The sequence below is a fragment of the Ruditapes philippinarum genome, unplaced genomic scaffold (genome assembly GCF_026571515.1).
Source record: "Ruditapes philippinarum isolate M1 unplaced genomic scaffold, ASM2657151v2 ctg1615_1_1_1_1, whole genome shotgun sequence".
Lineage (NCBI taxonomy): Eukaryota > Metazoa > Mollusca > Bivalvia > Venerida > Veneridae > Ruditapes > Ruditapes philippinarum.
This window is the reverse complement of record NW_026865698.1, coordinates 133,747-147,779: the sequence shown is the minus strand read 5'-3', so window position 1 is coordinate 147,779 and position 14,033 is coordinate 133,747. Positions and strand designations below refer to the sequence as shown.

Here is a 14,033-nt window from a genome sequence, read left to right as displayed (position 1 = left end):
ATCCGTCGTAGCATTTTTACTTACAAGATAACAACTTGATGGTGGTGCTTTGGAAACAGCAACTGTATATATGAAGGTTCTTCAGCTATAAAGGAGGGTTGCTTTTGAAGGATGTATTACTTTATATTGAATTCCCATGCATTACAAATGCTTCCTCCTTACTAAAAAAACACTTTCAGGCATATAATGCTCCACCTAGCGGTGCTCTTGTTTATCCCTGTTTTCTGTTTCTTCAGTTGGTTTGATCAAAATGACGTCTTTGTCGTTTTCTTTATTATTTTCCATGTTATTTATTTATTTCCTTTTGCTTTCATCAAGTTTATTTTTTGCTTTGTTTTTAAACTCGAGTAAGATATAGATTTCCTGCATGCAATGTTACAAAATAGCGGTCGTTTACTTCATTTGAACATCTGTATCATTATCATTATATATATTTTGATAAGGTTTAGCATTCATTATTTTTGTATTTTAATCACCTTTTGTTTTTCTTCAATAAAGTTTCAAAAATCTTTCAGATGTCCATTATAACATTTCCAGATTTTAAAGATTTTTCACGATCTGCATTTTCCCTGTTAAACATCTTAGGACCGAAAGTTTTGTTATTTAGGAAATCGATATCAATTCTGAGTGCATTGTTGTTGAATAATGCACGGTTTGAGTTCAAATGCGTAGTAATATAATTACGAAAGCCGATAGGCCTGAGTGATTAATTACAAAGCACTTGAACGAAAAACGTGTATTATTAAACAATAATGCACTCAGAATTAATATCTATTTCCATTCTTACACGTCAAGAAAAATATAATTATTATTATAAAGTTGGACTTTATGTTTGGTGGTTAAATTTGTTTTCGCCTCAGAGTTTCCAATAGAAACGTTTGTTAAAGGGAGACACAGGCAAAATTTTCATTTCATAGTTTTGACTTTTTCATTCCTAATTCTGTAAATGCCCTCAAAATGAATATATTAGACAGTCAAAAGAACAAAACTTTTCTCCATATAAAGAATGAAATGGTGGTCTCCTAACCTGACCCACGCGGGTCAGGTTGGAGCACTAGGATTTCACAATAGTTGTCACAGTGAACTCTGGAAACGTTAAAGAACATGTCAAATGAATGATTTTGACTTGTTTCAATCATACAATATCCACAGTATCTATTAATGCAATTTCAAGGGTTTGTTCAAGTCACATGACTTGTTTTTAAACTATTCTGTGATTCTATTAGCGTCTAAATTTTGTTCAACGTATATAGATATATTTACGCTACAAATCCAAAATATATAGAATTTAAACAGAAATTCATGCTGAAACTTTTAGAAATGTCATTTTAGCGCGAGTTGAGTACAAAAGATCATTTTAATATTTTTGTCATTATTTTGCCTGAATATCCCTTTAAAGGCTGTTCCAGTGGCTTGAAGAAAAAAAAAACTGTCGTTAAATCTACCGCGTGTAGAAACATTTTGAGAATAACGAATATTGAAAACGTTGATAAAACTTTGTTTATTTTATTTCACTCTATAATTTTTCAAGCGAAATACAAATTATTAAAAGTGAAATAGATGTAAAACTTATCTCTGCTGATGTTGTGTTAGAATCAAAATAATATATTTAAATCATTTGGATACGCCCATCCGAATTCCCAAATAGTGATTTATCTAATTTAGCGATAAAATCACTGTGTGGAATATATTTCCTCTTAAATACGTAAACTAATATGTTTTAATTTAAAGTAAAACAGAAAAAAGCATTGCAAGAAGATAGTTATGGAATTTATTGGTACTTAGCATTGAAATGCAATGAACGAAATTCATTCTGATTAATAGTACAGACCCAAGCCAGAGATGACCAAGGTATTTATGATAAAATAAGACAATATAGATACCGATTTAAAAGTGTCTGAACAGGTGGTTTTATTAAAAGACACAAACAATATACAAATATAAATTATCCAAAAGCAAAGGATAGATATAATAATATAAAGAGTATAATTTCACTGATGTATAGCAGGTGCTTAATATTGAATCGTAAAGCCAAACTTGGCGTACTTATAGTAGACACAGTATTTCTCAAATGTTTTTCAATGTAAAATTAATATGAGTATAAGTGTGTTCTTTACCTGAAAATGGGGCACCTTAAAAACTCTGGAAATGTTATAATCAACATCTGAAAGATTTTTGAAACTTAATTGAAGAAAAACAAAAGGTGATTAAAAATACGAGAATAATGAATGCTCAACCTTATCAAAATATTGACTTTATGACCCAATAGGGGTCATGTATTGGACATGGTTGCTCATCCTATAAAATTTTACAGCTGTAGGTTGATTAATATTCAAGTTATTGAGAGGAAACTGATTTCAGTTTTAAGGTTATAGTCATCTTGAACTTTGACATTGTGACCCAAAATCAAAAGGGGTCTTCTACCCAATATGGACAATCATCCTATGAAGTTTGAATATTGTGGGTCATATGGAACTTAAGTTATGCTCCGGAAACTGTTTTCAGTTTTAAGGTAATAGTAACTTTGACCTTCGACTTTGTGACCCAAAAATCAATAGGGGTCTTCTACCAATATGGACAATCATCCTATGAAGTTTGAATGTTGTTGGCCAAATGGAACTTAAGTAATACTCCGGAAACCAAATTGCTAACGGACGGACGGACATACAGACGGACGTATACCCAGGGAGTATAACATAATACACCCGGAATTCTTTCGGGCAATATAAAAAGAAGGACTTATAGTAATATCAAGGGCAATTTGAATTGATAAAGCTGAAAGGTCTACGCAATATTTATTGTTCTTTATCAAAAAGATATTCAAATACTTATTCTGAAAGAGACATTCTATAAAACAAAAGTTCTATATTTCTTATTTCATGGGACTTTTACATCACCACCAGCCTACGGTTAAAACATCATATAACTTTTCACCACGTACAAAAAACTGATGTTTCCATCTGGTTTATTGGCTGTATTAGTAAAAGTTTGGGGTTTTTAAAACAAATCGAATGTTTGCCAGTTTACCTCATACCAGAAGCCAGCCCCAGCGTGTGAAGAAATTGATTCCAACGATGAATACCATTATTGATTTTTATGCCCTTAAATTTACCCTTGTCCGTCCGTCCGTTCCCTTTTGTGTCGCACGTAGCTCAAAAATTAATTGACCTAGAGTCATGAAACCCTACAGAAATGTTGATCAGCATGTGAAGTTGTGCACCTGGGTATTTTCATGTGAATATATTTAGTATTTTTAGAGTTTTTGCCCTTGAATTAGTAAAAATTTACATTTTTCGACTTGTGTCGCACGTAACTAAAAACATATTTGACCTTGTCATGAAACCTTACTGGAATGTTGCTCAGCATGTGTAGTTGTGCACCTGGGTATTTTTATGTGTATATTATTAGTATTTTTAGAGTTATTGCCCTTGACTTGTTGCTCAGCATGTGTACTTTTGCACCTTGGGGTTTTCTTGTGGATTTATTCAGTATTTGTAGTATTTTCCCTTTACTTAATAAAATATTTTTAGTTTTCAACTTGGGCACATATAGCCAAGAAAAAAATGACCTAGAGACATAAGATTGACAAATCGGTGGAGTGTGGGGACACCCGTGTCCTATTGATACATTTCTAGTTTTAAATAATGTTTGAAATATGATTTATACTAACCGGTTAGATACTGGGATTTTCCGTGTGATAAAATCCATATCAGTCCCAATATTTTACCCACAGTAGCTGCGTCGAACGATTTGTGGCAAACATTTTAATTCTTAATATTCAGTAAATTTGCGAAACATGTAAATTGTAGCGTTTTGTTCTATATGGGAAATTGACCGATTCAAAATCATTATTTCAGTAAGAAAATGTAATGGTTAGTCTGTAGTAATGATTTTAAACTTGCTTCAATTTCTTTTAGGAGCGCTTGCGTAACCGTTAAACGTATTGCGTTATCTTATTTACGTGTGTCTAGTACCCCCTCTACAATGAATCTAAATTTCTCTTATTATGCTTAAAAGGAATAAAATAAAAAAGACAATTTGTTGATTTTCATGAACATGCTATATATATCACATTTCAAAGTGAGAAAATATGTTTATTTTGTTAATTTAAATATTGCAATTTCCTCATTTTTCAGTGTGATATTTAGCATATTCACTCAAAACTACCAAATATCCTCAATATATTCTGAAAAGCAAAGGGACTTGTCCTATAGATAAAATATACCCATTGCCTCTACTGCAGTCTGTCTTTGATAAAGATACATACCACTTTGCCTCTACATTTTGCATCCACCTCTATTTTGACGGAGTCTGCTACAACTTTGTTCAGCTGTTCATCCACGTAAAATACCAACAGTCTTCCTGATGGACTGATACGTTCTTGCAAAATATCATCAAGTGGTTCAGTTGCTGTGATACGTTTTGATATGAAAACAGATCGGACTATCTTTCCTTGTGATAAAACCTACATAGGATAACATTTATACCAAATTTGAAAACCGAATCATTGCGTTAATTTTTTGTCTTGCTATCTATGCGTCTCAACAAGGTTACATTAAAAGTATCATTTTAAAGCATCGCATATACTTTATTTACATTTCCTCATTTAATTCGAAACTTTATTTCTTCTATACATATACACGATCGTAAATGTTAACAATATAAAAGTGAAAACAAAACCTCGCCACAAAAATCAAAACACTTAAGGGACAGGAATTCGAAGAAATGATAGAAGACAAATAGGAATTACAACATACATCAACAATAACCTATGTTTTTTATAACAGTCAAATAAAATGTATTTCCTTTCAAAATGTTTTGAATCATTTTAATTAATATCCATACACCAGTGATTCGCCTTACTTAGCCCATAAGAAGAATGATAAAAAGTACTTCCTTTTGAACAGTTTAACGGTTTTGGATTGTGTTTGCTCAAACAAGTTGCGCTTAGGCTTTGCTTATTAAAGCTTTTTGCTTTTCAAAAAATACACAAAACATATTCAATGTGTACTAAATTGTTGCAATATAACTCACCACAAACAACATTCCAGTGTAACTTGGTCCAGTATTATTTATCTGCACATTTGAGTAGACTTTCATTAGCATTTTGTTGTCTATCTGAAAAATACAATAAACACTTAACTCCCATGCTCAACTGACTAACTGAACTAAGACAAGTTAAAACAAGAAGAAGATACTTCGTCGAAGTAAATGGGTTAACTTGCATATGTTAGTTCTTAGTTTTCCATGCAACGTCTTACAGAAATGTAAGCATAGCTTGCATTACAATGACAATAATTTCTTGTAGGGTTATTAATTTTGAAAAATGGACCACTTTAAGATGTATGTGTTTCTAAACAATCCTGTCGTGTTTCGGCAAGTGAACTCGATTTCTAAAACCAACATCTTTGCAGTTTGTAATGCAATTATTTATAATATATTTAAAATAGTTTAATACTTTTTTACTCTTTCTTCTATATTTATCCACGGGAAGACCTAATTTGTTTTCGTATGCCCTTTTCGTTTATGTTATCTTGCTGGGGACACTTTGGAGGACAGGATAAATAAATATATTGTTTATAAATGAAATAAAAAACATCTGTTTATAAATATTATATAATACAATTATTAACCATTGTTTTCTTCTAACGTTTCTTTTTATATTATCTCCTCAATTTCAAAATTGATACTATAAATGCAATGTGAAAATTTTATGTCTCCTTTTATAATGTTTAATGATTTACTGTATGATCTGTATTTGTATGGTTGTGCATAATGGTACGATTGTATGATTTTGATTTATCAATAAATGGGGTTTCACATGTGTAGACCTGAAGCTGAAAAAAATATAAATACTTGATAGTAAATAGATAGCCTAATTGGTTTTTGCTACTTTTATTTTTTTAATGTTGTTGTTCAAAATAAACATAACAAACATAGCAACTTACAGTGACATACTCCACAAGAACTTGGTTTATATCGTCATACGCTATAGCTTCAAAAATATCGCTCTCCTGTCGGCGTGAAGAGCCAGGCCCTAAAACCTATTAAAATCAAGATTGTCCACATATTACCTTGCCTTTATTATTGTCTCTGATATTCATTTAAAGTACTTTTTATCATAGTTAAAAACGATTCATGAATGCCTCGAGATTTATGTTAATTTGATGCAAACTGACTTGGAAATATTTGTATGATTAAATACGTGTTCAAATGTAAACACTAAGTGAAATAACTTGCATGGTCATCTACTATCCATAGAAATGGACCTTTCAGTTTAAAGCAGTGATAACTTTGGTCCTGCTTTTTCACTGCTATAAACAATATCACAAACAAAATGTATACCAGATCAAGCAGTGACTACTGTATTCCTACCGCGAAAGACATTTGGGGAAAATCATCAATATATTACTAATAATACAATTAGATTTCTGTATTAGTTCTCTCCCGGAAGACAAGACTTAGGGAAACGTTATTTACAAAATCTTTTGATTGTATCTATAAATAATCTATACGTAAGTCTGAAATAATTCTTTGATACCAGAAAAGAAATTAAAATGAATTCGGATGACTTACTTCTTTGCAAATATTATTATTTTATTTATAATCATAATGTCAAGTTAAAGAATCGTGTGAGTCATAATTGAACTTACTATCAGAAAAGAAATCCATTGTTTGAATTCAATAAATTTTAACCGTAAAAATAAACAGTAAATGCTCAATATAGTTATTATTAGCTATTGTACTTGTAACAAACAATAACACTTTCCTTTTTAGCGAATAAAATCACCTTCATTCAAAGTATGCAAACTGTAAATAACATGCTTGTATTATACGATTTTAGTTAACCTGTAAATAATGGATACAAAAGTTCTTTCAAACTGCAAGACCGTTTTGCAAAGAAATATTTTTCATTGAAATATTTATCAGTTAAGCATTGTTATGTTAGCTTCATCACAATACATTATAATGACACATTTTTAATTAATAAAAAGTGCTTTAAGCTACATTGTTGAATGTTCGATGATCTCTTTCCCGGATACAAAACATTTCACCGCGAAAACGGCTAATTTAAAAAGCACGGAATAATTTCTGGGAATACAGTTTATATTATCCGATAGTCAGTCTGCCAATTTGCAACTAAACGTTAAAATGTCCATTACCATTCACTTCAGCTCAACTTAATTAAACAAAAGAAATCTACATATACATATATAGGTATATAAAATGTCACCTTTTGAATATTTTACTACCTCGTTGGGTAACATGAGTAACAATAGTGCATTTACTAAGCTGCTAAGAGATTGTTATTTAGTACCAGCCACCAAACCAATAATAAACGCAGACTTTTCGGAAATTCAATTTACATTTGATTTTTATTTCACAAACATTTTCGCTGAATTCCAATGTATCCTTTATAATTTTTTGACAATACAATTGGCATTTGTTCCACATTTCGAATGTGTTTTTCTTTTTTGAGTGCACAAGATAAACAAATTTCACAAAATTGTCGACAATGTTTTATTTACAAAATTTCGTCACAATTATGTGGATGAATAACATTTGAGTAAATAATCTTTGAACACAACCTTTATTTTCATTCAATCCATTGTTCAATATTTAAAACTTTCAAATATAACGTATTGACATTTGCCAGTTCTGTACATATTATTCTCTTATTTTCCTTTTATATTTCTTTGCAAACATACCTTAAAACGTAGACGATTAGCATGTGATGTTCCAATATAAGAAACAAATGTTTGTCCGTTGCTATCTGTCTGTGCTTCTTTAGAACCAATTAACCCACCTTTTTCGTCTAAGAACGCTAGTGTTATATTTTTACCAGCAGCAGGGACACCATTTGGAGTATGCATATCAACCTATCAATGTTGAATGGGTTTATGAGAAAGCATTCTGTAAAAAAGTAGAGCTATATATTTGATACTGGGTATGTGGCTCTTCTTGGTGTCGTATGTTTTCTCTATTAAGAAATCGTTGACGTTCAAGGTCACGTCCATGTTTCCTGATAAAGACACTAGTACTGGTTAGTATCGGGAGCCGACCTAGATAGTGTTCAAAATATTAGATTTAACTTAATCTTTTATATCTAATTTACTCCAGAATCAATACACGTCGGAAAACGGTATTGCAGATAATTGATCAATGATTAAAATGTGTATAACAATATATCTGCAAGTAATAATGAATGATGAGCATTTCTAAAACTCTTCTTATGCCTCGGGTATGTAGTAATTTAACAGTCCGTTCGTCTGTCAGTACGAGGTTAACCTAAACCGGCAAGTTGGATTTTTCTTATGTTATCTGGTGTAAAAAATAAATTTATACATGTTTGCTCATACATCCTTTAATTTTAAATTGACCTATCATGTTTAATACTGACATGCTTAGGGATGTCCTCTTCCTTCGGATATAGTTAAGGGTTGTTTGGGTCATGGGCAAGGTCAACAGCACAGAAATATATTTTTACATATGTAACCTTTTTCTGTTTACAGATGTCTATAACAAAATTTGAGAGGTCTTTCGAAGGAGTTAGGGGTCGGTTAGATCAAAGTTACCAAATCTTAAACCTGTTTTACTCTTTTGCACATATAACCTTCATTTATTGATAAATGACTTAATATCTGGTAGGAATATATCATGCATACTCTTCTTCCTTTGGATTTAATTAGGTGGCAGAAGGTCAAGGTCAGATGTGCGAGAAATAGATTTCTAAACATTTGCTTATACAACCTTTATCTGTTGATGATAGTTTTTACATTTGGAAGGAATACACTAGTAACTTGGAAAGTCCAGTGTTAAATGTCACAAGGTCAATGTCATGTGTGCGGACAATATTTTTTTTACACTTTTTATTATATAGCCTTTGTATTTTTTACCAATTTCTCTTCTTTAGAAGGAACATACCTCAGATGGTCCTTTAAGTTTGGGTGGAATTTGGGGTCACAAATGCATGACCTTGACCAAGTGATAATTGATATTTTTTGCAGGTTGAATATTTTTCAAATTTAAATGACTTGCAAACTTATATTTTCAGAATAACAAAATGTCACGACTCTGTCCAGTTATATAACGGTGTTTACAATTTTGGGCAGTTGTTCTATCCATTAATCAGTGGATGGGTAAACATGTTTGGAAAAATTGTAACTGGCAAGAACCTTGACCAGGGGCAATTGTGTTTACCAAACACATTTTTGTTTGATCATGCATTCCCTTGCCACTTTGTCAGAGTATCATTACTTTCACAACAAATCAGTGTTATGCAAATGTGCATTTTGCTTGCATTTTTGTATGGGAACCCAATGTATTAACTGTGACAGTTACCTTAACATAGTAGTCCATTCCTTTTCTAAAATATCGCTTACATCTAGTAAATTTGAAAACAAAAGGCTCTCTAGCAAACACAGTCGCATCGTTAAAGGTGCTTTCCACTTTCCCCGTCGCACTTTCAAACACTGTAGCGATAACTACAAGTCGACTACCGTCAACACCAATATTGTCCAGTAATTTTATACTGAATTCTGCATGTCCCTTCTCAAGCTAATATAAAAATACAAAGTTAACATATAACATCGAATTTACCAGATAAGTATCTTATTTATAGGTAGTTACTTATTGGATAATAATATTAACATATACATTAACTCTACATGTATTTGTTATTTATGAATAAAGACAACAAATAAGGTAACTACTTCTCGTCCAAAATAAACTGAATAAAAAAATGAACCCTCCCGCGTGGTCAAACGTATAGTTTGAAAAAGTGTCATCGTGGCGGTCATTATTTAATATATGCTACAGTAGTGTTCGCCTGTCATTAATATAGCAAGGGAACTTTACTCTTAAATACTCTTTTAAGTTCTTCACTTGATTTACCTACCTTGCAGTATAAATGTTGTTGATTTTATAAATGGAATTGAATACAAGAACAATATTAATACATTAAGAAATAATATGGTTTTGTTTTAACATTCATTCAGTCAATTAAATACACAGTCCCATAGAACCACATTTTTCATTAAAGAAAGCCTGATGATCGTAATTCACCTTATTAATAATATTAATTATGATATTGATGATATGTTTACATACATTTTTTTCGCTGCTCTATGCAGACGACCAGGCTGTGTTTGCTTAATCAGCGAAGTCACTGCAATCAATGATTCGTGACATTGACAACTAGTGCAATGTCTGGCGTTTCAAAATAATTTAATTTATTCCTTTGACTTAAAATATGTTGAAATGGCACAAAGATAAATTACCATCACTTGGTAGTTCAAAAGTAACTCTTTAACTCTTTAATCCTGGTGATTAAAGTCCTAAGTTTGTAATTGACATCAGAAGCAGGCATTAACGGTTAGATTGACCTTCATAGCTTTCATGCATACAAAGATACAATGTCACAAATATACCGTAAATATACATGCATAACAACATCTAAAATGTATAAAAACTCAAAGACACTCGAGGGTTAGACCCTTTCCCCCGTCATGAACCGCCCCTGTAAACGTTCCATAAATATTTTTAACGTTTTAACAAAGGTAGGACTTCGGTCTTATTCAATTATACTGTTTTTAAACCATTTTCACAAGGATAAGAAAATCACATGTACCGGCAAGTCGTTATTTTAATATTTTTTTCCGGAAAATAACATCAAACCAATGTCATACAGTGTCGTAAGAGCTTTGAAAATGAATATTTGTTCATACTTCTTTTTTTCTAAATGTTGTGATGAATCAAAGTACGTTTATATCCGATGTACGGTCCACTACCTTGATTCAGTAAATTAGACTTTGGACATACAAGTAAGGTGTTAAACTGCTACTTTTATTGTTACTTTGTTTCTTTAACTGACTATAATATCATTTTCTTATCAATTACTAGTAACCCTTTCTCTCTCGGTCGTCCCAGAATATACATGTAAACTACGTAAAATGAAGAAATTTGGCAAAAATCATAAACACAGGCTTTGATGATTGGGTGATGCAATAAAGAAAATAAAGAACAAGTCACTCTGACGGACATAATTCCTCTTCCGCAGCAGCCATTTATGTGTACTTCTTGACCTTCAACCATGACAATGATGTTGTGCAATGTTTATTATAAGCATATAGTCTTATGATAGTAATTATTTGTGCCAAGATATTCAAAATCTTCCATTAAGTCAAAACGTGTTGGAGAACATTTTACCTTGACTTTAGGGTAGCAACCTGGATTTTGGGTTATGCACATTATGTCATAATGGTCATATGAAGAGGACACGAAATGTACACTTTTTAACACTAGACCTTTACCAGTGACCTTGACCTTGGGGATACCGACGCAGTTGTTACACTCTGCACATCGTCTCATGATGGTGATCACTTTTGCCAAGTTAACTTTTGCCAAGTTATTTTAAAAACTTTTCAGCGGTTTTTCAAAGTAATGGAGCGGACACGAAAGTGTTAAGGACGGACAGACAGACGGGCGGACTGACAAACGGAGGCCATTCCTATAATTCTTCCGCTATGCAAAAAGAGATAAAAACAAACGTGTACGCACCTCTTTTCGGTTTACGTCAAAGAGATAGTTACTGCCACCCCACGGATATGTGACATTCAAAGACAGTCTTGCCGTTCCTGCTACCGGCTTCCCATACACATACCTAAGAATCAACATTTTATTTTTGTAAATCAATAAGGTATCCTTGAACCATTGTTTATGCATACAAATAGTTATGTACGTTAAGTATTTTTACCAAGTTACAAGTGATATTGGTCCTTACAAAGCGTGCGCGTTTGTTGACTGTATCCAGTGATAGTCCTTTCTTAGTAATAATCAATTTAACTTTATCTGCATGTGCCTGTCACAGCTGCTGTTCTTTTATTGTGACGTGCTACAGAAATCGTTTAATGTGCCAAATGATATGCAATAGCTTTTTTTTTCAAATGGCGATCCGAATTTACTTTATGTAACTATCGCATGTAAACAATTGCATACACCTTTGCAAGGATAAATTGTAAGTGTCTGGTAGAGGCAGATATCGCAAACTACACAGAATTTGTCACACTGATACTACACCTAGAGTTTAAAACCACTACAAAACGTATGACTACATGAAAAACATATATACAATATAATCGTGTAGTGTATCACTCGGTGTATTCTGCCGTCTAAACCCCTGAGCCTGCGTCACATTACACTCCGATTAGGTTTACGATGGGGTACCGATGTCTAAACGGGCTGAAATTGCCATTTTTTATAGGTTTCCGGTCGGTGACCCTCCGGTGTCAAGTGACCGGCGGGGCACCGTACGGGTAATCGGAGAATTTTAGTGCAGTTAATTTCTTCGGCATCCGGTACATCGCCAGCTCACCGTAGAAAACACGGAAAAATACTCTCCGATACCCGGCCGGGCACCTTTTGTTATCGGTTACATACCGGTTACAATTTCACCTCCTGGGCGCCAAATATTCCTCTAGATTCCAAGCGGTATCTGAGCGGTATCCAAAGGCGTCTCGGCAGGTTACTGACCGGGACCCGGATCCTAAGGTGTACGCAAGGATAGCATTGGGGTTATTAAACAGACCTTACGGCAGGTAAAGCCTTGAACTGTGAATTAGGCGACCCGTGTTCAATTTTCGGGCGACGGTGAAGGTCACTTTCGTTGTACAGAAGTTATCAGTACCTTGCGAAAGTGAAAGAGATTATTAGTGTTTAACTGCTTGACAGACTGTTCAGGAATGATGCGGTGGCAGAACTATGCTCTGGTATGTATATTCAATTTGGCCTACTGTCATAGTCCTCAATACCACCATCATTCTCTCATTAGCCAACGTGCAGTGCTGAATAGGTAAAATCACTAGACTTGTAATCTGGACATTGTGGGTTCGATTAAGGGTATGACCAACTGAAATAACTAAAAATCTTTCGGACGAGACTTTAAAGCGAGGTCCTGTGTATGAGTGCTTAAACACTTGGATAGGTAAAGAAAAAGGAGAAGATTGTTTGGTCTCATAGTTAAGATCTTGTTTTTCATATTTTGTTTCTGAAATTGGGGCATATTGCTATCTGTATCTTGCGCTGTCATCCAAAATCTAAAACGACTAATACTCTTCAGGAGGACTCGCCTATACGGGCCACCGATGGCGAGTATTAAGAAACTCAATTACACACACATATTCTATCAGTTTTCACACACGTCAGAGGTTTCTTAAAGTTTTCAATTTTCATTTACAATCTTTTATGGAAAACTTTGATTTCAGAGTGTAATATACCTTCCAAAACAGAAAGCAAAGAAGGGATGGGGAAGGAATTAGAGGAGAAGAAGGCAAGGGAAAATGCCAACAAAAGAGGGTGTGTGAGTAATGGTCGGAAAATGGGATAGCATGCCATACGAATACCGTACGACAGCCGACTGGACATCGCAGGTATATTTTACAGTCACCGTACGATTGTTGCAAATAGGCCAGATAACGGAAGGCAATTGGACATTTATCGTACGGTAGTCTGTAAATTACCTTTAGAATATCGACCGGTGTCAGCCAAGAAGATGCCAAAGGTTTTCACCGGGTGACCAGGCGAGTACCCTTCGGAAACCGTCCAAATACCTAATGGACCAAAGAGTGAGAATGGTCGCTCACTTCTTCCCGGATATGATTGAAATGTTTCTCTCCGATCTCAAATTAACAACGGTGTCCCATCGATCCCTCTATACCGCCGGTCCCGGCTTGTAATGTGACGTAGGCATTAATTAAGAACACAATCAGCAAATACTATATACGAGATATCCATTGTCGCCTGATTTGGTAAATGGGAGCAACTGAGAGGGTACATTTGTTCGTCATCGACTGTAACAGCAATAGCATACGTTTTACTTGCTGTAATGCTTAATGTCGCCTTCTTTATGTATTAAGGCGATTTCACTACAGCAACAGGCGGGAGAGGAACATAAATTATATAAACTTTTATCATATGGAAAGAACGTTTACATTATTTGTTTTGTTTTCAAATCAAATAAATAAATAAAGGCAATG

General features: G+C 33.5%; 1 protein-coding gene across 1 annotated transcript in view; it reads right to left on the bottom strand.

The window, feature by feature from the left end:
- The window catches only part of LOC132730028 (complement C3-like), a gene marked incomplete at its 3' end in the record, with an annotated part of 130,464 nt that overhangs the window by 96,767 nt on the left and 19,664 nt on the right, over nucleotides 1-14,033 (bottom strand). The window contains exons 9-14 of the mRNA XM_060715872.1: nucleotides 11,560-11,662; nucleotides 9,343-9,558; nucleotides 7,710-7,880; nucleotides 5,949-6,044; nucleotides 5,035-5,118; nucleotides 4,268-4,465 (exon numbers count right to left, since the gene is read on the bottom strand). Of these exons, the coding sequence (XP_060571855.1) occupies nucleotides 4,268-4,465; nucleotides 5,035-5,118; nucleotides 5,949-6,044; nucleotides 7,710-7,880; nucleotides 9,343-9,558; nucleotides 11,560-11,662 (868 nt within the window). The remainder of the gene's footprint in view (nucleotides 1-4,267; nucleotides 4,466-5,034; nucleotides 5,119-5,948; nucleotides 6,045-7,709; nucleotides 7,881-9,342; nucleotides 9,559-11,559; nucleotides 11,663-14,033) is intronic.